Below are 23601 nucleotides of genomic sequence, written 5' to 3'. Positions count from 1 at the left end.
TATAATAATTATGGATATAGTAGACATTCAAAGTAGCATAAAGTGTGGCATGCATGGTGGAAGGGAAGGCAACGATAGTGATCTTAAAGGGAGCATACCTGTTCAGTCCAACAAACTCCAAAGGGCCAAAGTGAAAGAGCAACTATTAGCATCCACCCATCTCGAAGCTTACAAACAATATTAGCTCCATTTTCAATACATTAATGGATTGGTTATCTCGGGAGGTGAAAGACTTAATGGGCAAGGAGCTTTTACATCCTTATAACTAATGCAAAAAGATATGCAATTGCAAACCCCTACCGATGGTATGGTAGCATTGTCTTCCTTACTCTAACAATGTAAAAATTAACACTACTTCATTCTTACTTTGAATTGTACAGACAATCGCAACAATACTATTGTTTAGACCTTAGTATTCAGTTCCATTATGAACGCAACCATCAAAAGTATTTCTTCTATCAACATCAAGTTCTTCCACATTCATATCTTTGAATTAAGAAATATTACCTTTGATTCTATCAAGATCAATACTCCTGGAGATAGCCCCAACATTGATGGCATTCACATCGCCGACTCGACCAATATCCAGGTTGCCAATTCAATCATCGGCACCAGTGATGACTGCATCTCCATCGGCTCGGGCTACACCAATTTGACCATCTTTAATGTGTTATGCGGCCCAGGCCATGGCATCAGCGTCGGTAGTCTCGGCAAAAATGTTGGTGAGAAAGATGTAATCGGGCTGAACGTGAGTAATTGCAATCTTACCGGTACAGCAAATGGATTAAGATTCAAGACATTGCAATCTTCTCCATCTAGGTTGAAGGCCACTGATTTCGTCTTTGAACACATAATAATGAATAATGTCTATAATCCCATCATCATAAATCAGAATTATTTCCCATTTGCTAACTGTCCCAAAAAGGTATGCCTCATTGCTTCTACTACAGCTAAATATATCATCATAATCTTGAAATTTGTGCATCCTTCCTCTCTCCATGTAGGATCCTTCTCTAGTTAAGATCAAGAATATCAAGTACAGAAATATCGTGGGGACCTTTCTCTCGCCAGTAGCTTATAATCTAGTGTGTAGTAAGGTTGCTCCATGTGAGGGTGCGGAGCCCAGTGACATCAGCTTGAAGTGCAACGACAACGAAAAGCAACCCAAAAATGCTTCTATTTGTGTTCATATCTATGGTAGCTCTAATGGCAATGTGAAACCTGACCCGTGCATCTGATTTCGCATTATGGGGTTGTGAGGCAAAAGTGATGAACTGTTCCACACAAGAGTTCCTATCCCTACTTTTTTCTGCTTTCTCATTGTTACATTGAGTATATGCCTTGTATCAGAAACAAAAAAAGAAATAAAGAAATTGTCCACATGCAAAATGACATCCCATGTTTATAACATGGATATCTTATGTTCGTTTCATATTTTTCTGAAAAATATACATTAAATTTTAGTGACATTGTAATTACAAAGTATAGTTATTAATATTACCGAGTTATTATTCGATTAAGCCCTAGGTCACTAGTTGAAACGTTGTGTCAACAAGTCAGACTTCATATTTAATTATGAAAATACTTTAAAACATGTAAATAATTTAAAATTTATTTAAAAAAATCTAAAATATCACAATTAATAAAAAATAAAAAAACTTTAACAAATAGAAACAAAACTTCAATCACATAAATTTTAATAAAAATAATCTTGTCAACTTATACTATAAACATAAACCTTTATGCGCATTTAGTAACACATGATAATATATAAAATATTTTAAATTAAATTTAAAATTCCAATGATTGAGCATGAATATCGACATAGATATAACTTACCTACATGACGGTAGTTGGAATAATACTTCAATAAGAAGGATACAATAATAAGAAGAGATGATAACAAGAAAATTACCTTAAAAAAGAGATGACCTTACAAATATGATAATACTTAGAATAATACTTAGTATTGAAGATATATTCTATTAGAGAATCATTTTTATGTAAGAAATCAACTCAAATGTAAAAAACTCTTGATTTAGGATTTTTTTAAAATTCTAAGTCCTTTCACAAAAAAAGAATTCTATATTGTACTAAAGATTAATTAATTTTGATATTTTATCATGTTGATATAGTTACATAATTGTTGAATTACCATTATACGAAAGGAATAAAAATATGGGAAATATGACAAGAAAACTTGTCTTGATAAAGAGAATGACTGGATTAAAGAAAAACAAAAGTAAACATGAATTATTTGAAGAAGGAGATTAGATAGAGCACATAAGATTTTTGGTTAATTAATTTTGACATTCCGTATTTAATTTGATCTTACATGATATTATGTAATTAATTTAATTATAGATTAAAAAAATGGTCTTACATTGAAGGTGACATAGGAAAAGGAAAACAATAAAAAGAGAGACAAATATAGAATATATGAGGGATATTTGGTTTTGTATTTAATTATAACTAGAATTTTAAATTTTCATATGGATTTGTGCTATCAGAGAGTTCTAGAAAAAAGGTATGAAAATAGAGTAGCTTATAATCTAGTGTGCAGCGAGGTTGCTCCATGTGAGGGCGTGGAGCTCAGTGACATCAGCTTGAAGTACAACGGCAACGAAAAGCAACCCAAAAATACTTCTATTTGTGTTCATGTCTATGGTAGCTCCAATGGCAATGTGAAACCTGACCCGTGCATCTGATTTCGCATTATGGGGTTGTGAGGCAAAAGTGATGAACCGTTCCACACAAGAGTTCCTATCCCTACTTTTTTCTGCTTTCTCTTTGTTACATTGAGTATATGCCTTGTATCAGAAACAAAAAAAGAAATAAAGAAATTGTCCACATGCAAAATGACATCCCATGTTTATAACATGGATATCTCATGTTAGTTTCATATTTTTCTGAAAAATATACATTAAATTTTAGTGACATTGTAATTACAAAGTATAGTCATTAATATTACCGAGTTGTTATTCGATTAAGCCCTAGGTCACTAGTTGAAACGTTGTGTCAACAAGTCAGACTTCATGTTTAATTATGAAAATACTTTAAAACATGTAAATAATTTAAAATTTATTTAAAAAATCTAAAATATCACAATTAATAAAAAATAAAAAAACTTTAACAAATAGAAACAAAACTTCAATCACATAAATTTTGATAAAAATAATCTTGTCAACTTATACTATAAACATAAACCTTTATGCGCATTTAGTAACACATGATAATATATAAAATATTTTAAATTAAATTTAAAATTCCAATGATTGAGCATGAATATCGACATAGATATAACTTACCTACATGACGGTAGTTGGAATAATACTTCAATAAGAAGGATACAATAATAAGAAGAGATGATAACAAGAAAATTACCTTAAAAAAGAGATGACCTTACAAATATGATAATACTTAGAATAATACTTAGTATTGAAGATATATTCTATTAGAGAATCATTTTTATGTAAGAAATCAACTCAAATGTAAAAAACTCTTGATTTAGGATATTTTTTAAAATTCTGAGTCCTTTCACAAAAAAAGAATTCTATATTGTACTAAAGATTAATTAATTTTGATATTTTATCATGTTGATATAGTTACATAATTGTTGAATTACCATTATATGAAAGGAATAAAAATATGGGAAATATGACAAGAAAACTTGTCTTGATAAAGAGAATGACGGGATTAAAGAAAAACAAAAGTAAACATGAATTATTTGAAGAAGGAGATTAGATAGAGCACATAAGATTTTTGGTTAATTAATTTTGACATTCCGTATTTAATTTGATCTTACATGATATTATGTAATTAATTTAATTATAGATTAAAAAAATGGTCTTACATTGAAGGTGACATAGGAAAAGTAAAACAATAAAAAGAGAGACAAATATAGAATATACGAAGGATATTTGGTTTTGTATTTAATTATAATTAGAATTTTAAATTTTCATATGGATTTGTGCTATCAGAAAGTTCTACGAAAAAAGGTTTGAGAACTATATTTTTTTATCGAATATTTGTAATAAAAAATAAGTATATATGATTTCGTCAGGTTGATTTATAAAAGTAACAACATATCTATTTTCAATCAATGTATATGCGTGCAATTTGTAGTTGTATATAGTATACACAATTATTTGTTAGTTTATAAAATATTTTATTATTTAAAAAATATAAAATTATATATAATTTTGTAACCATAAATAAATAATTATTCACATTTAGCGAATGAAAATATTTTAATTTTGTAGTGTTATTCGGTTTTAGTCTTTATTTTAACATTGCATTCGTTCAAATATAATAAAAAATCTATATTATTAGTTTTAATTGTTATATGATTTTGTTAGATTTAATATGATAATAAACAATCGTTCCAACTTTATGTTCTCTGGAATGTGAGCTTCTAAGATAACGTATAAAACATATCAAATTAGACATCGATTCAATCCACTATTCCATTTGTCCCTAATGGTTTAAATTTTAACCTAACGGACATTTCATCCATGTCTACCGGTTGTTGCTATTTATCTAAATTCAATCAAACCCATAACCTCATTAGCTAAATTCTCTTTTTTTATACTTTAAATGTATTCAAATTAAATTTAATCATCTGATCTCTAAATGTATATCATACAAAAATTCGAAACACAAACCAAAAACTTAATAAGTAGATTGTGGTGCTCTTCTCTTAATTCATCATTTCATATACATAAATATTTCGAACACACTGACATCATACATAGTTCATTTTCAATTTGCATATAGCATAAAAATTAAAGTCTTCGGTTATTCAGCACCCCAACATCGCTCGCAAAGTTCACAAATCGTGGAGTTAACACCTTCCAATGGAAGAGGTTGTTTCCAAATGAATATAGGCCACGAATAGAATTCCGAAATGGCAAACCAGTAATCATACGTATCCTTCTCAACCACAAACATATATAAATAGCAAGTGATTGTTACCTTGGTTGTCAAAAATTGCTTAAACCATATGTACTTGTTGATTACATGGGAAGAATCCTCTTGCATGCCCTCACTATAAATGATTTCTTAATTCAAACTATTGACATGCACACACAAGCGCTGATTCAGAGAACACATCGATCGAGGAGAAGACTTTTGATAATGGGATTAGAATTAAGTATTATTGTGATTGGCTTGCTATTCTTCATCTTAAGTGGTGCGAGGGTAGCCATGGCTGACGGTGTTTACAATGTGAAGGATTATGGAGCAGCAGGAGATGGCAAAACCGATAACACAAAGGTAGCTTTTCATGTTTAGTATAGGTTTTCACTACAACCAATAGTTTTTGTCGTAGTTCCTATGAATTTAAAAATCTTCATGAACTTGAATTACAAAAAGTTTTAGCGGGACAGAGGAGAAACATAAGAAACTTCTTGTATTTTCATCATGACATCTCCATACTTACGGTTGTAACAATTATGGACATGGTAGGCTTTTGAAACGGCATGGAGTGCGGCATGCGCGGCACAAGGGAAGGCAACGATAGTGATCCCAGAGGGAGCATACCTGCTCGGTCCAACAATCTTCAAAGGGCCATGCAAAGGCATAATGGTGATGCAAGTGAAAGGGCAGCTACTGGCATCCACCCATCTCGAAGATTACAATCAATATTGGCTCCATTTCCAGTACATTAATGGATTGGTTATCTCAGGTGGTGGAAGATTCAACGGACAAGGAGCTTCTGCATGGCCTTACAACCAATGCAAAAAGACAAATGATTGCAAACCCTTACCCATGGTATGGTAGCCATGTCTTCCTTGCTCTAACCATGCAGATATTAACACTACTTCGTTCTTACTTTGAATTGCACTGACAATCGTTACAATGCTACCGTATAGAACTTGGTGTTCAGTTTCGTCACGAACGCAACCATCAAAAGCATTTCTTCTATCGACAGCAAGTTCTTCCACATTCATGTCTTTGAATCAAGAAACATTATCTTTGATTCCATCAAGATCAGTGCTCCTCAAGATAGCCCCAACACCGATGGCATTCACATCGCCGACTCGACCAATATCCAGGTTGCCAATTCAGTCATCGGCACCGGTGATGACTGCATCTCCATCGGCCCGGGCTGCACCAATTTGACCATCTTTAAGGTGTTATGCGGCCCAGGCCATGGCATCAGCGTCGGTAGTCTCGGCAAAAATGCTGGTGAGAAAGATGTAATCGGGCTGAACGTGAGTAACTGCAATCTTACCGGTACAACAAATGGATTGAGGATCAAGACATTTCAATCTTCTCCATCTAGGTTGAAGGCCACTGATTTCGTCTTTGAACACATCATCATGAATAATGTCTATAACCCCATCATCATAAATCAGAATTATTGCCCATCTGCTAACTGTCCCAAAAAGGTATGCCTCATTGCTTCTACTACAGCTAAATATATCATCATAGTCTTGAAATTTGAGCATCCTTCCTCTCTCCATGTAGGATCCTTCTCTAGTTAAGATCAAGAATATCAAGTACAGAAATATCGTGGGGACCTTTCTCTCGCCAGTAGCTTATAATCTAGTGTGCAGCGAGGTTGCTCCATGTGAGGGTGTGGAGCTCAGTGACATCAGCTTGAAGTACAATGGCAACGAAAAGCAACCCAAAAATGCTTCTATTTGTGTTCATGTCTATGGTAGCTCCAATGGCAATGTGAAACCTGACCCGTGCATCTGATTTCGCATTATGGGGTTGTGAGGCAAAAGTGATGAACCGTTCCACACAAGAGTTCCTATCCCTACTTTTTTCTGCTTTCTCTTTGTTACATTGAGTATATGCCTTGTATCAGAAACAAAAAAAGAAATAAAGAAATTGTCCACATGCAAAATGACATCCCATGTTTATAACATGGATATCTCATGTTAGTTTCATATTTTTCTGAAAAATATACATTAAATTTTAGTGACATTGTAATTACAAAGTATAGTCATTAATATTACCGAGTTGTTATTCGATTAAGCCCTAGGTCACTAGTTGAAACGTTGTGTCAACAAGTCAGACTTCATGTTTAATTATGAAAATACTTTAAAACATGTAAATAATTTAAAATTTATTTAAAAAATCTAAAATATCACAATTAATAAAAAATAAAAAAACTTTAACAAATAGAAACAAAACTTCAATCACATAAATTTTGATAAAAATAATCTTGTCAACTTATACTATAAACATAAACCTTTATGCGCATTTAGTAACACATGATAATATATAAAATATTTTAAATTAAATTTAAAATTCCAATGATTGAGCATGAATATCGACATAGATATAACTTACCTACATGACGGTAGTTGGAATAATACTTCAATAAGAAGGATACAATAATAAGAAGAGATGATAACAAGAAAATTACCTTAAAAAAGAGATGACCTTACAAATATGATAATACTTAGAATAATACTTAGTATTGAAGATATATTCTATTAGAGAATCATTTTTATGTAAGAAATCAACTCAAATGTAAAAAACTCTTGATTTAGGATATTTTTTAAAATTCTGAGTCCTTTCACAAAAAAAGAATTCTATATTGTACTAAAGATTAATTAATTTTGATATTTTATCATGTTGATATAGTTACATAATTGTTGAATTACCATTATATGAAAGGAATAAAAATATGGGAAATATGACAAGAAAACTTGTCTTGATAAAGAGAATGACGGGATTAAAGAAAAACAAAAGTAAACATGAATTATTTGAAGAAGGAGATTAGATAGAGCACATAAGATTTTTGGTTAATTAATTTTGACATTCCGTATTTAATTTGATCTTACATGATATTATGTAATTAATTTAATTATAGATTAAAAAAATGGTCTTACATTGAAGGTGACATAGGAAAAGTAAAACAATAAAAAGAGAGACAAATATAGAATATACGAAGGATATTTGGTTTTGTATTTAATTATAATTAGAATTTTAAATTTTCATATGGATTTGTGCTATCAGAAAGTTCTACGAAAAAAGGTTTGAGAACTATATTTTTTTATCGAATATTTGTAATAAAAAATAAGTATATATGATTTCGTCAGGTTGATTTATAAAAGTAACAACATATCTATTTTCAATCAATGTATATGCGTGCAATTTGTAGTTGTATATAGTATACACAATTATTTGTTAGTTTATAAAATATTTTATTATTTAAAAAATATAAAATTATATATAATTTTGTAACCATAAATAAATAATTATTCACATTTAGCGAATGAAAATATTTTAATTTTGTAGTGTTATTCGGTTTTAGTCTTTATTTTAACATTGCATTCGTTCAAATATAATAAAAAATCTATATTATTAGTTTTAATTGTTATATGATTTTGTTAGATTTAATATGATAATAAACAATCGTTCCAACTTTATGTTCTCTGGAATGTGAGCTTCTAAGATAACGTATAAAACATATCAAATTAGACATCGATTCAATCCACTATTCCATTTGTCCCTAATGGTTTAAATTTTAACCTAACGGACATTTCATCCATGTCTACCGGTTGTTGCTATTTATCTAAATTCAATCAAACCCATAACCTCATTAGCTAAATTCTCTTTTTTTATACTTTAAATGTATTCAAATTAAATTTAATCATCTGATCTCTAAATGTATATCATACAAAAATTCGAAACACAAACCAAAAACTTAATAAGTAGATTGTGGTGCTCTTCTCTTAATTCATCATTTCATATACATAAATATTTCGAACACACTGACATCATACATAGTTCATTTTCAATTTGCATATAGCATAAAAATTAAAGTCTTCGGTTATTCAGCACCCCAACATCGCTCGCAAAGTTCACAAATCGTGGAGTTAACACCTTCCAATGGAAGAGGTTGTTTCCAAATGAATATAGGCCACGAATAGAATTCCGAAATGGCAAACCAGTAATCATACGTATCCTTCTCAACCACAAACATATATAAATAGCAAGTGATTGTTACCTTGGTTGTCAAAAATTGCTTAAACCATATGTACTTGTTGATTACATGGGAAGAATCCTCTTGCATGCCCTCACTATAAATGATTTCTTAATTCAAACTATTGACATGCACACACAAGCGCTGATTCAGAGAACACATCGATCGAGGAGAAGACTTTTGATAATGGGATTAGAATTAAGTATTATTGTGATTGGCTTGCTATTCTTCATCTTAAGTGGTGCGAGGGTAGCCATGGCTGACGGTGTTTACAATGTGAAGGATTATGGAGCAGCAGGAGATGGCAAAACCGATAACACAAAGGTAGCTTTTCATGTTTAGTATAGGTTTTCACTACAACCAATAGTTTTTGTCGTAGTTCCTATGAATTTAAAAATCTTCATGAACTTGAATTACAAAAAGTTTTAGCGGGACAGAGGAGAAACATAAGAAACTTCTTGTATTTTCATCATGACATCTCCATACTTACGGTTGTAACAATTATGGACATGGTAGGCTTTTGAAACGGCATGGAGTGCGGCATGCGCGGCACAAGGGAAGGCAACGATAGTGATCCCAGAGGGAGCATACCTGCTCGGTCCAACAATCTTCAAAGGGCCATGCAAAGGCATAATGGTGATGCAAGTGAAAGGGCAGCTACTGGCATCCACCCATCTCGAAGATTACAATCAATATTGGCTCCATTTCCAGTACATTAATGGATTGGTTATCTCAGGTGGTGGAAGATTCAACGGACAAGGAGCTTCTGCATGGCCTTACAACCAATGCAAAAAGACAAATGATTGCAAACCCTTACCCATGGTATGGTAGCCATGTCTTCCTTGCTCTAACCATGCAGATATTAACACTACTTCGTTCTTACTTTGAATTGCACTGACAATCGTTACAATGCTACCGTATAGAACTTGGTGTTCAGTTTCGTCACGAACGCAACCATCAAAAGCATTTCTTCTATCGACAGCAAGTTCTTCCACATTCATGTCTTTGAATCAAGAAACATTATCTTTGATTCCATCAAGATCAGTGCTCCTCAAGATAGCCCCAACACCGATGGCATTCACATCGCCGACTCGACCAATATCCAGGTTGCCAATTCAGTCATCGGCACCGGTGATGACTGCATCTCCATCGGCCCGGGCTGCACCAATTTGACCATCTTTAAGGTGTTATGCGGCCCAGGCCATGGCATCAGCGTCGGTAGTCTCGGCAAAAATGCTGGTGAGAAAGATGTAATCGGGCTGAACGTGAGTAACTGCAATCTTACCGGTACAACAAATGGATTGAGGATCAAGACATTTCAATCTTCTCCATCTAGGTTGAAGGCCACTGATTTCGTCTTTGAACACATCATCATGAATAATGTCTATAAACCCATCATCATAAATCAGAATTATTGCCCATCTGCTAACTGTCCCAAAAAGGTATGCCTCATTGCTTCTACTACAGCTAAATATATCATCATAGTCTTGAAATTTGAGCATCCTTCCTCTCTCCATGTAGGATCCTTCTCTAGTTAAGATCAAGAATATCAAGTACAGAAATATCGTGGGGACCTTTCTCTCGCCAGTAGCTTATAATCTAGTGTGCAGCGAGGTTGCTCCATGTGAGGGCGTGGAGCTCAGTGACATCAGCTTGAAGTACAACGGCAACGAAAAGCAACCCAAAAATACTTCTATTTGTGTTCATGTCTATGGTAGCTCCAATGGCAATGTGAAACCTGACCCGTGCATCTGATTTCGCATTATGGGGTTGTGAGGCAAAAGTGATGAACCGTTCCACACAAGAGTTCCTATCCCTACTTTTTTCTGCTTTCTCTTTGTTACATTGAGTATATGCCTTGTATCAGAAACAAAAAAAGAAATAAAGAAATTGTCCACATGCAAAATGACATCCCATGTTTATAACATGGATATCTCATGTTAGTTTCATATTTTTCTGAAAAATATACATTAAATTTTAGTGACATTGTAATTACAAAGTATAGTCATTAATATTACCGAGTTGTTATTCGATTAAGCACTAGGTCACTAGTTGAAACGTTGTGTCAACAAGTCAGACTTCATGTTTAATTATGAAAATACTTTAAAACATGTAAATAATTTAAAATTTATTTAAAAAATCTAAAATATCACAATTAATAAAAAATAAAAAATAAAAAAACTTTAACAAATAGAAACAAAACTTCAATCACATAAATTTTGATAAAAATAATCTTGTCAACTTATACTATAAACATAAACCTTTATGCGCATTTAGTAACACATGATAATATATAAAATATTTTAAATTAAATTTAAAATTCCAATGATTGAGCATGAATATCGACATAGATATAACTTACCTACATGACGGTAGTTGGAATAATACTTCAATAAGAAGGATACAATAATAAGAAGAGATGATAACAAGAAAATTACATTAAAAAAGAGATGACCTTACAAATATGATAATACTTAGAATAATACTTAGTATTGAAGATATATTCTATTAGAGAATCATTTTTATGTAAGAAATCAACTCAAATGTAAAAAACTCTTGATTTAGGATATTTTTTAAAATTCTGAGTCCTTTCACAAAAAAAGAATTCTATATTGTACTAAAGATTAATTAATTTTGATATTTTATCATGTTGATATAGTTACATAATTGTTGAATTACCATTATATGAAAGGAATAAAAATATGGGAAATATGACAAGAAAACTTGTCTTGATAAAGAGAATGACGGGATTAAAGAAAAACAAAAGTAAACATGAATTATTTGAAGAAGGAGATTAGATAGAGCACATAAGATTTTTGGTTAATTAATTTTGACATTCCGTATTTAATTTGATCTTACATGATATTATGTAATTAATTTAATTATAGATTAAAAAAATGGTCTTACATTGAAGGTGACATAGGAAAAGTAAAACAATAAAAAGAGAGACAAATATAGAATATACGAAGGATATTTGGTTTTGTATTTAATTATAATTAGAATTTTAAATTTTCATATGGATTTGTGCTATCAGAAAGTTCTACGAAAAAAGGTTTGAGAACTATATTTTTTTATCGAATATTTGTAATAAAAAATAAGTATATATGATTTCGTCAGGTTGATTTATAAAAGTAACAACATATCTATTTTCAATCAATGTATATGCGTGCAATTTGTAGTTGTATATAGTATACACAATTATTTGTTAGTTTATAAAATATTTTATTATTTAAAAAATATAAAATTATATATAATTTTGTAACCATAAATAAATAATTATTCACATTTAGCGAATGAAAATATTTTAATTTTGTAGTGTTATTCGGTTTTAGTCTTTATTTTAACATTGCATTCGTTCAAATATAATAAAAAATCTATATTATTAGTTTTAATTGTTATATGATTTTGTTAGATTTAATATGATAATAAACAATCGTTCCAACTTTATGTTCTCTGGAATGTGAGCTTCTAAGATAACGTATAAAACATATCAAATTAGACATCGATTCAATCCACTATTCCATTTGTCCCTAATGGTTTAAATTTTAACCTAACGGACATTTCATCCATGTCTACCGGTTGTTGCTATTTATCTAAATTCAATCAAACCCATAACCTCATTAGCTAAATTCTCTTTTTTTATACTTTAAATGTATTCAAATTAAATTTAATCATCTGATCTCTAAATGTATATCATACAAAAATTCGAAACACAAACCAAAAACTTAATAAGTAGATTGTGGTGCTCTTCTCTTAATTCATCATTTCATATACATAAATATTTCGAACACACTGACATCATACATAGTTCATTTTCAATTTGCATATAGCATAAAAATTAAAGTCTTCGGTTATTCAGCACCCCAACATCGCTCGCAAAGTTCACAAATCGTGGAGTTAACACCTTCCAATGGAAGAGGTTGTTTCCAAATGAATATAGGCCACGAATAGAATTCCGAAATGGGAAACCAGTAATCATACGTATCCTTCTCAACCACAAACATATATAAATAGCAAGTGATTGCTACCTTGGTTGTCAAAAATTGCTTAAACCATATGTACTTGTTGATTACATGGGAAGAATCCTCTTGCATGCCCTCACTATAAATGATTTCTTAATTCAAACTATTGACATGCACACACAAGCGCTGATTCAGAGAACACATCGATCGAGGAGAAGACTTTTGATAATGGGATTAGAATTAAGTATTATTGTGATTGGCTTGCTATTCTTCATCTTAAGTGGTGCGAGGGTAGCCATGGCTGACGGTGTTTACAATGTGAAGGATTATGGAGCAGCAGGAGATGGCAAAACCGATAACACAAAGGTAGCTTTTCATGTTTAGTATAGGTTTTCACTACAACCAATAGTTTTTGTCGTAGTTCCTATGAATTTAAAAATCTTCATGAACTTGAATTACAAAAAGTTTTAGCGGGACAGAGGAGAAACATAAGAAACTTCTTGTATTTTCATCATGACATCTCCATACTTACGGTTGTAACAATTATGGACATGGTAGGCTTTTGAAACGGCATGGAGTGCGGCATGCGCGGCACAAGGGAAGGCAACGATAGTGATCCCAGAGGGAGCATACCTGCTCGGTCCAACAATCTTCAAAGGGCCATGCAAAGGCATAATGGTGATGCAAGTGAAAGGGCAGCTACTGGCATCCACCCATCTCGAAGATTACAATCAATATTGGCTCCATTTCCAGTACATTAATGGATTGGTTATCTCAGGTGGTGGAAGATTCAACGGACAAGGAGCTTCTGCATGGCCTTACAACCAATGCAAAAAGACAAATGATTGCAAACCCTTACCCATGGTATGGTAGCCATGTCTTCCTTGCTCTAACCATGCAGATATTAACACTACTTCGTTCTTACTTTGAATTGCACTGACAATCGTTACAATGCTACCGTATAGAACTTGGTGTTCAGTTTCGTCACGAACGCAACCATCAAAAGCATTTCTTCTATCGACAGCAAGTTCTTCCACATTCATGTCTTTGAATCAAGAAACATTATCTTTGATTCCATCAAGATCAGTGCTCCTCAAGATAGCCCCAACACCGATGGCATTCACATCGCCGACTCGACCAATATCCAGGTTGCCAATTCAGTCATCGGCACCGGTGATGACTGCATCTCCATCGGCCCGGGCTGCACCAATTTGACCATCTTTAAGGTGTTATGCGGCCCAGGCCATGGCATCAGCGTCGGTAGTCTCGGCAAAAATGCTGGTGAGAAAGATGTAATCGGGCTGAACGTGAGTAACTGCAATCTTACCGGTACAACAAATGGATTGAGGATCAAGACATTTCAATCTTCTCCATCTAGGTTGAAGGCCACTGATTTCGTCTTTGAACACATCATCATGAATAATGTCTATAACCCCATCATCATAAATCAGAATTATTGCCCATCTGCTAACTGTCCCAAAAAGGTATGCCTCATTGCTTCTACTACAGCTAAATATATCATCATAGTCTTGAAATTTGAGCATCCTTCCTCTCTCCATGTAGGATCCTTCTCTAGTTAAGATCAAGAATATCAAGTACAGGAATATCGTGGGGACCTTTCTCTCGCCAGTAGCTTATAATCTAGTGTGCAGCGAGGTTGCTCCATGTGAGGGCGTGGAGCTCAGTGACATCAGCTTGAAGTACAATGGCAACGAAAAGCAACCCAAAAATGCTTCTATTTGTGTTCATGTCTATGGTAGCTCCAATGGCAATGTGAAACCTGACCCGTGCATCTGATTTCGCATTATGGGGTTGTGAGGCAAAAGTGATGAACCGTTCCACACAAGAGTTCCTATCCCTACTTTTTTCTGCTTTCTCTTTGTTACATTGAGTATATGCCTTGTATCAGAAACAAAAAAAGAAATAAAGAAATTGTCCACATGCAAAATGACATCCCATGTTTATAACATGGATATCTCATGTTAGTTTCATATTTTTCTGAAAAATATACATTAAATTTTAGTGACATTGTAATTACAAAGTATAGTCATTAATATTACCGAGTTGTTATTCGATTAAGCCCTAGGTCACTAGTTGAAACGTTGTGTCAACAAGTCAGACTTCATGTTTAATTATGAAAATACTTTAAAACATGTAAATAATTTAAAATTTATTTAAAAAATCTAAAATATCACAATTAATAAAAAATAAAAAAACTTTAACAAATAGAAACAAAACTTCAATCACATAAATTTTGATAAAAATAATCTTGTCAACTTATACTATAAACATAAACCTTTATGCGCATTTAGTAACACATGATAATATATAAAATATTTTAAATTAAATTTAAAATTCCAATGATTGAGCATGAATATCGACATAGATATAACTTACCTACATGACGGTAGTTGGAATAATACTTCAATAAGAAGGATACAATAATAAGAAGAGATGATAACAAGAAAATTACATTAAAAAAGAGATGACCTTACAAATATGATAATACTTAGAATAATACTTAGTATTGAAGATATATTCTATTAGAGAATCATTTTTATGTAAGAAATCAACTCAAATGTAAAAAACTCTTGATTTAGGATATTTTTTAAAATTCTGAGTCCTTTCACAAAAAAAGAATTCTATATTGTACTAAAGATTAATTAATTTTGATATTTTATCATGTTGATATAGTTACATAATTGTTGAATTACCATTATATGAAAGGAATAAAAATATGGGAAATATGACAAGAAAACTTGTCTTGATAAAGAGAATGACGGGATTAAAGAAAAACAAAAGTAAACATGAATTATTTGAAGAAGGAGATTAGATAGAGCACATAAGATTTTTGGTTAATTAATTTTGACATTCCGTATTTAATTTGATCTTACATGATATTATGTAATTAATTTAATTATAGATTAAAAAAATGGTCTTACATTGAAGGTGATATAGGAAAAGTAAAACAATAAAAAGAGAGACAAATATAGAATATACGAAGGATATTTGGTTTTGTATTTAATTATAATTAGAATTTTAAATTTTCATATGGATTTGTGCTATCAGAAAGTTCTACGAAAAAAGGTTTGAGAACTATATTTTTTTATCGAATATTTGTAATAAAAAATAAGTATATATGATTTCGTCAGGTTGATTTATAAAAGTAACAACATATCTATTTTCAATCAATGTATATGCGTGCAATTTGTAGTTGTATATAGTATACACAATTATTTGTTAGTTTATAAAATATTTTATTATTTAAAAAATATAAAATTATATATAATTTTGTAACCATAAATAAATAATTATTCACATTTAGCGAATGAAAATATTTTAATTTTGTAGTGTTATTCGGTTTTAGTCTTTATTTTAACATTGCATTCGTTCAAATATAATAAAAAATCTATATTATTAGTTTTAATTGTTATATGATTTTGTTAGATTTAATATGATAATAAACAATCGTTCCAACTTTATGTTCTCTGGAATGTGAGCTTCTAAGATAACGTATAAAACATATCAAATTAGACATCGATTCAATCCACTATTCCATTTGTCCCTAATGGTTTAAATTTTAACCTAACGGACATTTCATCCATGTCTACCGGTTGTTGCTATTTATCTAAATTCAATCAAACCCATAACCTCATTAGCTAAATTCTCTTTTTTTATACTTTAAATGTATTCAAATTAAATTTAATCATCTGATCTCTAAATGTATATCATACAAAAATTCGAAACACAAACCAAAAACTTAATAAGTAGATTGTGGTGCTCTTCTCTTAATTCATCATTTCATATACATAAATATTTCGAACACACTGACATCATACATAGTTCATTTTCAATTTGCATATAGCATAAAAATTAAAGTCTTCGGTTATTCAGCACCCCAACATCGCTCGCAAAGTTCACAAATCGTGGAGTTAACACCTTCCAATGGAAGAGGTTGTTTCCAAATGAATATAGGCCACGAATAGAATTCCGAAATGGCAAACCAGTAATCATACGTATCCTTCTCAACCACAAACATATATAAATAGCAAGTGATTGTTACCTTGGTTGTCAAAAATTGCTTAAACCATATGTACTTGTTGATTACATGGGAAGAATCCTCTTGCATGCCCTCACTATAAATGATTTCTTAATTCAAACTATTGACATGCACACACAAGCGCTGATTCAGAGAACACATCGATCGAGGAGAAGACTTTTGATAATGGGATTAGAATTAAGTATTATTGTGATTGGCTTGCTATTCTTCATCTTAAGTGGTGCGAGGGTAGCCATGGCTGACGGTGTTTACAATGTGAAGGATTATGGAGCAGCAGGAGATGGCAAAACCGATAACACAAAGGTAGCTTTTCATGTTTAGTATAGGTTTTCACTACAACCAATAGTTTTTGTCGTAGTTCCTATGAATTTAAAAATCTTCATGAACTTGAATTACAAAAAGTTTTAGCGGGACAGAGGAGAAACATAAGAAACTTCTTGTATTTTCATCATGACATCTCCATACTTACGGTTGTAACAATTATGGACATGGTAGGCTTTTGAAACGGCATGGAGTGCGGCATGCGCGGCACAAGGGAAGGCAACGATAGTGATCCCAGAGGGAGCATACCTGCTCGGTCCAACAATCTTCAAAGGGCCATGCAAAGGCATAATGGTGATGCAAGTGAAAGGGCAGCTACTGGCATCCACCCATCTCGAAGATTACAATCAATATTGGCTCCATTTCCAGTACATTAATGGATTGGTTATCTCAGGTGGTGGAAGATTCAACGGACAAGGAGCTTCTGCATGGCCTTACAACCAATGCAAAAAGACAAATGATTGCAAACCCTTACCCATGGTATGGTAGCCATGTCTTCCTTGCTCTAACCATGCAGATATTAACACTACTTCGTTCTTACTTTGAATTGCACTGACAATCGTTACAATGCTACCGTATAGAACTTGGTGTTCAGTTTCGTCACGAACGCAACCATCAAAAGCATTTCTTCTATCGACAGCAAGTTCTTCCACATTCATGTCTTTGAATCAAGAAACATTATCTTTGATTCCATCAAGATCAGTGCTCCTCAAGATAGCCCCAACACCGATGGCATTCACATCGCCGACTCGACCAATATCCAGGTTGCCAATTCAGTCATCGGCACCGGTGATGACTGCATCTCCATCGGCCCGGGCTGCACCAATTTGACCATCTTTAAGGTGTTATGCGGCCCAGGCCATGGCATCAGCGTCGGTAGTCTCGGCAAAAATGCTGGTGAGAAAGATGTAATCGGGCTGAACGTGAGTAACTGCAATCTTACCGGTACAACAAATGGATTGAGGATCAAGACATTTCAATCTTCTCCATCTAGGTTGAAGGCCACTGATTTCGTCTTTGAACACATCATCATGAATAATGTCTATAACCCCATCATCATAAATCAGAATTATTGCCCATCTGCTAACTGTCCCAAAAAGGTATGCCTCATTGCTTCTACTACAGCTAAATATATCATCATAGTCTTGAAATTTGAGCATCCTTCCTCTCTCCATGTAGGATCCTTCTCTAGTTAAGATCAAGAATATCAAGTACAGAAATATCGTGGGGACCTTTCTCTCGCCAGTAGCTTATAATCTAGTGTGCAGCGAGGTTGCTCCATGTGAGGGTGTGGAGCTCAGTGACATCAGCTTGAAGTACAATGGCAACGAAAAGCAACCCAAAAATGCTTCTATTTGTGTTCATGTCTATGGTAGCTCCAATGGCAATGTGAAACCTGACCCGTGCATCTGATTTCGCATTATGGGGTTGTGAGGCAAAAGTGATGAACCGTTCCACACAAGAGTTCCTATCCCTACTTTTTTCTGCTTTCTCTTTGTTACATTGAGTATATGCCTTGTATCAGAAACAAAAAAAGAAATAAAGAAATTGTCCACATGCAAAATGACATCCCATGTTTATAACATGGATATCTCATGTTAGTTTCATATTTTTCTGAAAAATATACATTAAATTTTAGTGACATTGTAATTACAAAGTATAGTCATTAATATTACCGAGTTGTTATTCGATTAAGCCCTAGGTCACTAGTTGAAACGTTGTGTCAACAAGTCAGACTTCATGTTTAATTATGAAAATACTTTAAAACATGTAAATAATTTAAAATTTATTTAAAAAATCTAAAATATCACAATTAATAAAAAATAAAAAAACTTTAACAAATAGAAACAAAACTTCAATCACATAAATTTTGATAAAAATAATCTTGTCAACTTATACTATAAACATAAACCTTTATGCGCATTTAGTAACACATGATAATATATAAAATATTTTAAATTAAATTTAAAATTCCAATGATTGAGCATGAATATCGACATAGATATAACTTACCTACATGACGGTAGTTGGAATAATACTTCAATAAGAAGGATACAATAATAAGAAGAGATGATAACAAGAAAATTACCTTAAAAAAGAGATGACCTTACAAATATGATAATACTTAGAATAATACTTAGTATTGAAGATATATTCTATTAGAGAATCATTTTTATGTAAGAAATCAACTCAAATGTAAAAAACTCTTGATTTAGGATATTTTTTAAAATTCTGAGTCCTTTCACAAAAAAAGAATTCTATATTGTACTAAAGATTAATTAATTTTGATATTTTATCATGTTGATATAGTTACATAATTGTTGAATTACCATTATATGAAAGGAATAAAAATATGGGAAATATGACAAGAAAACTTGTCTTGATAAAGAGAATGACGGGATTAAAGAAAAACAAAAGTAAACATGAATTATTTGAAGAAGGAGATTAGATAGAGCACATAAGATTTTTGGTTAATTAATTTTGACATTCCGTATTTAATTTGATCTTACATGATATTATGTAATTAATTTAATTATAGATTAAAAAAATGGTCTTACATTGAAGGTGACATAGGAAAAGTAAAACAATAAAAAGAGAGACAAATATAGAATATACGAAGGATATTTGGTTTTGTATTTAATTATAATTAGAATTTTAAATTTTCATATGGATTTGTGCTATCAGAAAGTTCTACGAAAAAAGGTTTGAGAACTATATTTTTTTATCGAATATTTGTAATAAAAAATAAGTATATATGATTTCGTCAGGTTGATTTATAAAAGTAACAACATATCTATTTTCAATCAATGTATATGCGTGCAATTTGTAGTTGTATATAGTATACACAATTATTTGTTAGTTTATAAAATATTTTATTATTTAAAAAATATAAAATTATATATAATTTTGTAACCATAAATAAATAATTATTCACATTTAGCGAATGAAAATATTTTAATTTTGTAGTGTTATTCGGTTTTAGTCTTTATTTTAACATTGCATTCGTTCAAATATAATAAAAAATCTATATTATTAGTTTTAATTGTTATATGATTTTGTTAGATTTAATATGATAATAAACAATCGTTCCAACTTTATGTTCTCTGGAATGTGAGCTTCTAAGATAACGTATAAAACATATCAAATTAGACATCGATTCAATCCACTATTCCATTTGTCCCTAATGGTTTAAATTTTAACCTAACGGACATTTCATCCATGTCTACCGGTTGTTGCTATTTATCTAAATTCAATCAAACCCATAACCTCATTAGCTAAATTCTCTTTTTTTATACTTTAAATGTATTCAAATTAAATTTAATCATCTGATCTCTAAATGTATATCATACAAAAATTCGAAACACAAACCAAAAACTTAATAAGTAGATTGTGGTGCTCTTCTCTTAATTCATCATTTCATATACATAAATATTTCGAACACACTGACATCATACATAGTTCATTTTCAATTTGCATATAGCATAAAAATTAAAGTCTTCGGTTATTCAGCACCCCAACATCGCTCGCAAAGTTCACAAATCGTGGAGTTAACACCTTCCAATGGAAGAGGTTGTTTCCAAATGAATATAGGCCACGAATAGAATTCCGAAATGGCAAACCAGTAATCATACGTATCCTTCTCAACCACAAACATATATAAATAGCAAGTGATTGTTACCTTGGTTGTCAAAAATTGCTTAAACCATATGTACTTGTTGATTACATGGGAAGAATCCTCTTGCATGCCCTCACTATAAATGATTTCTTAATTCAAACTATTGACATGCACACACAAGCGCTGATTCAGAGAACACATCGATCGAGGAGAAGACTTTTGATAATGGGATTAGAATTAAGTATTATTGTGATTGGCTTGCTATTCTTCATCTTAAGTGGTGCGAGGGTAGCCATGGCTGACGGTGTTTACAATGTGAAGGATTATGGAGCAGCAGGAGATGGCAAAACCGATAACACAAAGGTAGCTTTTCATGTTTAGTATAGGTTTTCACTACAACCAATAGTTTTTGTCGTAGTTCCTATGAATTTAAAAATCTTCATGAACTTGAATTACAAAAAGTTTTAGCGGGACAGAGGAGAAACATAAGAAACTTCTTGTATTTTCATCATGACATCTCCATACTTACGGTTGTAACAATTATGGACATGGTAGGCTTTTGAAACGGCATGGAGTGCGGCATGCGCGGCACAAGGGAAGGCAACGATAGTGATCCCAGAGGGAGCATACCTGCTCGGTCCAACAATCTTCAAAGGGCCATGCAAAGGCATAATGGTGATGCAAGTGAAAGGGCAGCTACTGGCATCCACCCATCTCGAAGATTACAATCAATATTGGCTCCATTTCCAGTACATTAATGGATTGGTTATCTCAGGTGGTGGAAGATTCAACGGACAAGGAGCTTCTGCATGGCCTTACAACCAATGCAAAAAGACAAATGATTGCAAACCCTTACCCATGGTATGGTAGCCATGTCTTCCTTGCTCTAACCATGCAGATATTAACACTACTTCGTTCTTACTTTGAATTGCACTGACAATCGTTACAATGCTACCGTATAGAACTTGGTGTTCAGTTTCGTCACGAACGCAACCATCAAAAGCATTTCTTCTATCGACAGCAAGTTCTTCCACATTCATGTCTTTGAATCAAGAAACATTATCTTTGATTCCATCAAGATCAGTGCTCCTCAAGATAGCCCCAACACCGATGGCATTCACATCGCCGACTCGACCAATATCCAGGTTGCCAATTCAGTCATCGGCACCGGTGATGACTGCATCTCCATCGGCCCGGGCTGCACCAATTTGACCATCTTTAAGGTGTTATGCGGCCCAGGCCATGGCATCAGCGTCGGTAGTCTCGGCAAAAATGCTGGTGAGAAAGATGTAATCGGGCTGAACGTGAGTAACTGCAATCTTACCGGTACAACAAATGGATTGAGGATCAAGACATTTCAATCTTCTCCATCTAGGTTGAAGGCCACTGATTTCGTCTTTGAACACATCATCATGAATAATGTCTATAACCCCATCATCATAAATCAGAATTATTGCCCATCTGCTAACTGTCCCAAAAAGGTATGCCTCATTGCTTCTACTACAGCTAAATATATCATCATAGTCTTGAAATTTGAGCATCCTTCCTCTCTCCATGTAGGATCCTTCTCTAGTTAAGATCAAGAATATCAAGTACAGAAATATCGTGGGGACCTTTCTCTCGCCAGTAGCTTATAATCTAGTGTGCAGCGAGGTTGCTCCATGTGAGGGTGTGGAGCTCAGTGACATCAGCTTGAAGTACAATGGCAACGAAAAGCAACCCAAAAATGCTTCTATTTGTGTTCATGTCTATGGTAGCTCCAATGGCAATGTGAAACCTGACCCGTGCATCTGATTTCGCATTATGGGGTTGTGAGGCAAAAGTGATGAACCGTTCCACACAAGAGTTCCTATCCCTACTTTTTTCTGCTTTCTCTTTGTTACATTGAGTATATGCCTTGTATCAGAAACAAAAAAAGAAATAAAGAAATTGTCCACATGCAAAATGACATCCCATGTTTATAACATGGATATCTCATGTTAGTTTCATATTTTTCTGAAAAATATACATTAAATTTTAGTGACATTGTAATTACAAAGTATAGTCATTAATATTACCGAGTTGTTATTCGATTAAGCCCTAGGTCACTAGTTGAAACGTTGTGTCAACAAGTCAGACTTCATGTTTAATTATGAAAATACTTTAAAACATGTAAATAATTTAAAATTTATTTAAAAAATCTAAAATATCACAATTAATAAAAAATAAAAAAACTTTAACAAATAGAAACAAAACTTCAATCACATAAATTTTGATAAAAATAATCTTGTCAACTTATACTATAAACATAAACCTTTATGCGCATTTAGTAACACATGATAATATATAAAATATTTTAAATTAAATTTAAAATTCCAATGATTGAGCATGAATATCGACATAGATATAACTTACCTACATGACGGTAGTTGGAATAATACTTCAATAAGAAGGATACAATAATAAGAAGAGATGATAACAAGAAAATTACCTTAAAAAAGAGATGACCTTACAAATATGATAATACTTAGAATAATACTTAGTATTGAAGATATATTCTATTAGAGAATCATTTTTATGTAAGAAATCAACTCAAATGTAAAAAACTCTTGATTTAGGATATTTTTTAAAATTCTGAGTCCTTTCACAAAAAAAGAATTCTATATTGTACTAAAGATTAATTAATTTTGATATTTTATCATGTTGATATAGTTAC

General features: G+C 32.3%; 6 protein-coding genes across 6 annotated transcripts; all 6 read left to right on the top strand.

Annotated features, from left to right (window-relative positions):
* Positions 1-427: 427 nt before the first annotated feature.
* Positions 428-2708, top strand: LOC135597927 (polygalacturonase-like). Its single transcript, XM_065091435.1, has 2 exons — positions 428-925; positions 2511-2708. Exons 1-2 carry the CDS (start codon positions 428-430, stop codon positions 2706-2708), a joined length of 696 nt encoding a protein of 231 aa, XP_064947507.1.
* Positions 2709-5205: 2497 nt separating this feature from the next.
* LOC135597926 (polygalacturonase-like) lies at positions 5206-6705 on the top strand. The gene is made up of 4 exons (XM_065091434.1): positions 5206-5274; positions 5687-5772; positions 5888-6392; positions 6472-6705. Exons 1-4 carry the CDS (start codon positions 5206-5208, stop codon positions 6703-6705), a joined length of 894 nt encoding a protein of 297 aa, XP_064947506.1.
* A 2497-nt stretch (positions 6706-9202) lies between these two features.
* Positions 9203-10702, top strand: LOC135597925 (polygalacturonase-like). Its single transcript, XM_065091433.1, has 4 exons — positions 9203-9271; positions 9684-9769; positions 9885-10389; positions 10469-10702. The coding sequence occupies exons 1-4, from the start codon at positions 9203-9205 to the stop codon at positions 10700-10702; spliced, it is 894 nt and encodes a 297-aa protein (XP_064947505.1).
* A 2779-nt stretch (positions 10703-13481) lies between these two features.
* On the top strand, positions 13482-14706 carry LOC135597924 (polygalacturonase-like). Its single transcript, XM_065091432.1, has 4 exons — positions 13482-13604; positions 13688-13773; positions 13889-14393; positions 14473-14706. The coding sequence occupies exons 1-4, from the start codon at positions 13482-13484 to the stop codon at positions 14704-14706; spliced, it is 948 nt and encodes a 315-aa protein (XP_064947504.1).
* Positions 14707-17478: 2772 nt separating this feature from the next.
* LOC135597923 (polygalacturonase-like) lies at positions 17479-18703 on the top strand. Its single transcript, XM_065091431.1, has 4 exons — positions 17479-17601; positions 17685-17770; positions 17886-18390; positions 18470-18703. Exons 1-4 carry the CDS (start codon positions 17479-17481, stop codon positions 18701-18703), a joined length of 948 nt encoding a protein of 315 aa, XP_064947503.1.
* Positions 18704-21475: 2772 nt separating this feature from the next.
* On the top strand, positions 21476-22700 carry LOC135597922 (polygalacturonase-like). The gene is made up of 4 exons (XM_065091430.1): positions 21476-21598; positions 21682-21767; positions 21883-22387; positions 22467-22700. The coding sequence occupies exons 1-4, from the start codon at positions 21476-21478 to the stop codon at positions 22698-22700; spliced, it is 948 nt and encodes a 315-aa protein (XP_064947502.1).
* The last annotated feature ends 901 nt before the right edge of the window (positions 22701-23601 follow it).

Source organism: Musa acuminata, chromosome BXJ2-1, assembly GCF_036884655.1.
Source record: "Musa acuminata AAA Group cultivar baxijiao chromosome BXJ2-1, Cavendish_Baxijiao_AAA, whole genome shotgun sequence".
Taxonomy (NCBI): Eukaryota; Viridiplantae; Streptophyta; class Magnoliopsida; order Zingiberales; family Musaceae; genus Musa; species Musa acuminata.
The sequence above is the reverse complement of the archived record's forward strand: the minus strand, read 5'-3'. Positions and strand labels throughout refer to the sequence as shown.

Bases quoted from the DNA above. Each gene is read 5' to 3' on its own strand.
- LOC135597927 (XM_065091435.1), top strand. From the start codon at position 428: ATGAACGCAACCATCAAAAGTATTTCTTCTATCAACATCAAGTTCTTC. The intron at 926-2,510 runs GTATGCCTCATT...TTGTGCTATCAG, and splicing joins TTGCTAACTGTCCCAAAAAG to AGAGTTCTAGAAAAAAGGTA.
- LOC135597926 (XM_065091434.1), top strand. From the start codon at position 5,206: ATGGCTGACGGTGTTTACAATGTGAAGGATTATGGAGCAGCAGGAGAT. The intron at 5,773-5,887 runs GTATGGTAGCCA...CTTGGTGTTCAG, and splicing joins ATTGCAAACCCTTACCCATG to TTTCGTCACGAACGCAACCA. The intron at 6,393-6,471 runs GTATGCCTCATT...CTCTCCATGTAG, and splicing joins CTGCTAACTGTCCCAAAAAG to GATCCTTCTCTAGTTAAGAT.
- LOC135597925 (XM_065091433.1), top strand. From the start codon at position 9,203: ATGGCTGACGGTGTTTACAATGTGAAGGATTATGGAGCAGCAGGAGAT. The intron at 9,272-9,683 runs GTAGCTTTTCAT...TGGTTATCTCAG, and splicing joins GCAAAACCGATAACACAAAG to GTGGTGGAAGATTCAACGGA. The intron at 10,390-10,468 runs GTATGCCTCATT...CTCTCCATGTAG, and splicing joins CTGCTAACTGTCCCAAAAAG to GATCCTTCTCTAGTTAAGAT.
- LOC135597924 (XM_065091432.1), top strand. From the start codon at position 13,482: ATGGAGTGCGGCATGCGCGGCACAAGGGAAGGCAACGATAGTGATCCC. The intron at 13,774-13,888 runs GTATGGTAGCCA...CTTGGTGTTCAG, and splicing joins ATTGCAAACCCTTACCCATG to TTTCGTCACGAACGCAACCA. The intron at 14,394-14,472 runs GTATGCCTCATT...CTCTCCATGTAG, and splicing joins CTGCTAACTGTCCCAAAAAG to GATCCTTCTCTAGTTAAGAT.
- LOC135597923 (XM_065091431.1), top strand. From the start codon at position 17,479: ATGGAGTGCGGCATGCGCGGCACAAGGGAAGGCAACGATAGTGATCCC. The intron at 17,602-17,684 runs GCAGCTACTGGC...TGGTTATCTCAG, and splicing joins ATGGTGATGCAAGTGAAAGG to GTGGTGGAAGATTCAACGGA. The intron at 18,391-18,469 runs GTATGCCTCATT...CTCTCCATGTAG, and splicing joins CTGCTAACTGTCCCAAAAAG to GATCCTTCTCTAGTTAAGAT.
- LOC135597922 (XM_065091430.1), top strand. From the start codon at position 21,476: ATGGAGTGCGGCATGCGCGGCACAAGGGAAGGCAACGATAGTGATCCC. The intron at 21,768-21,882 runs GTATGGTAGCCA...CTTGGTGTTCAG, and splicing joins ATTGCAAACCCTTACCCATG to TTTCGTCACGAACGCAACCA. The intron at 22,388-22,466 runs GTATGCCTCATT...CTCTCCATGTAG, and splicing joins CTGCTAACTGTCCCAAAAAG to GATCCTTCTCTAGTTAAGAT.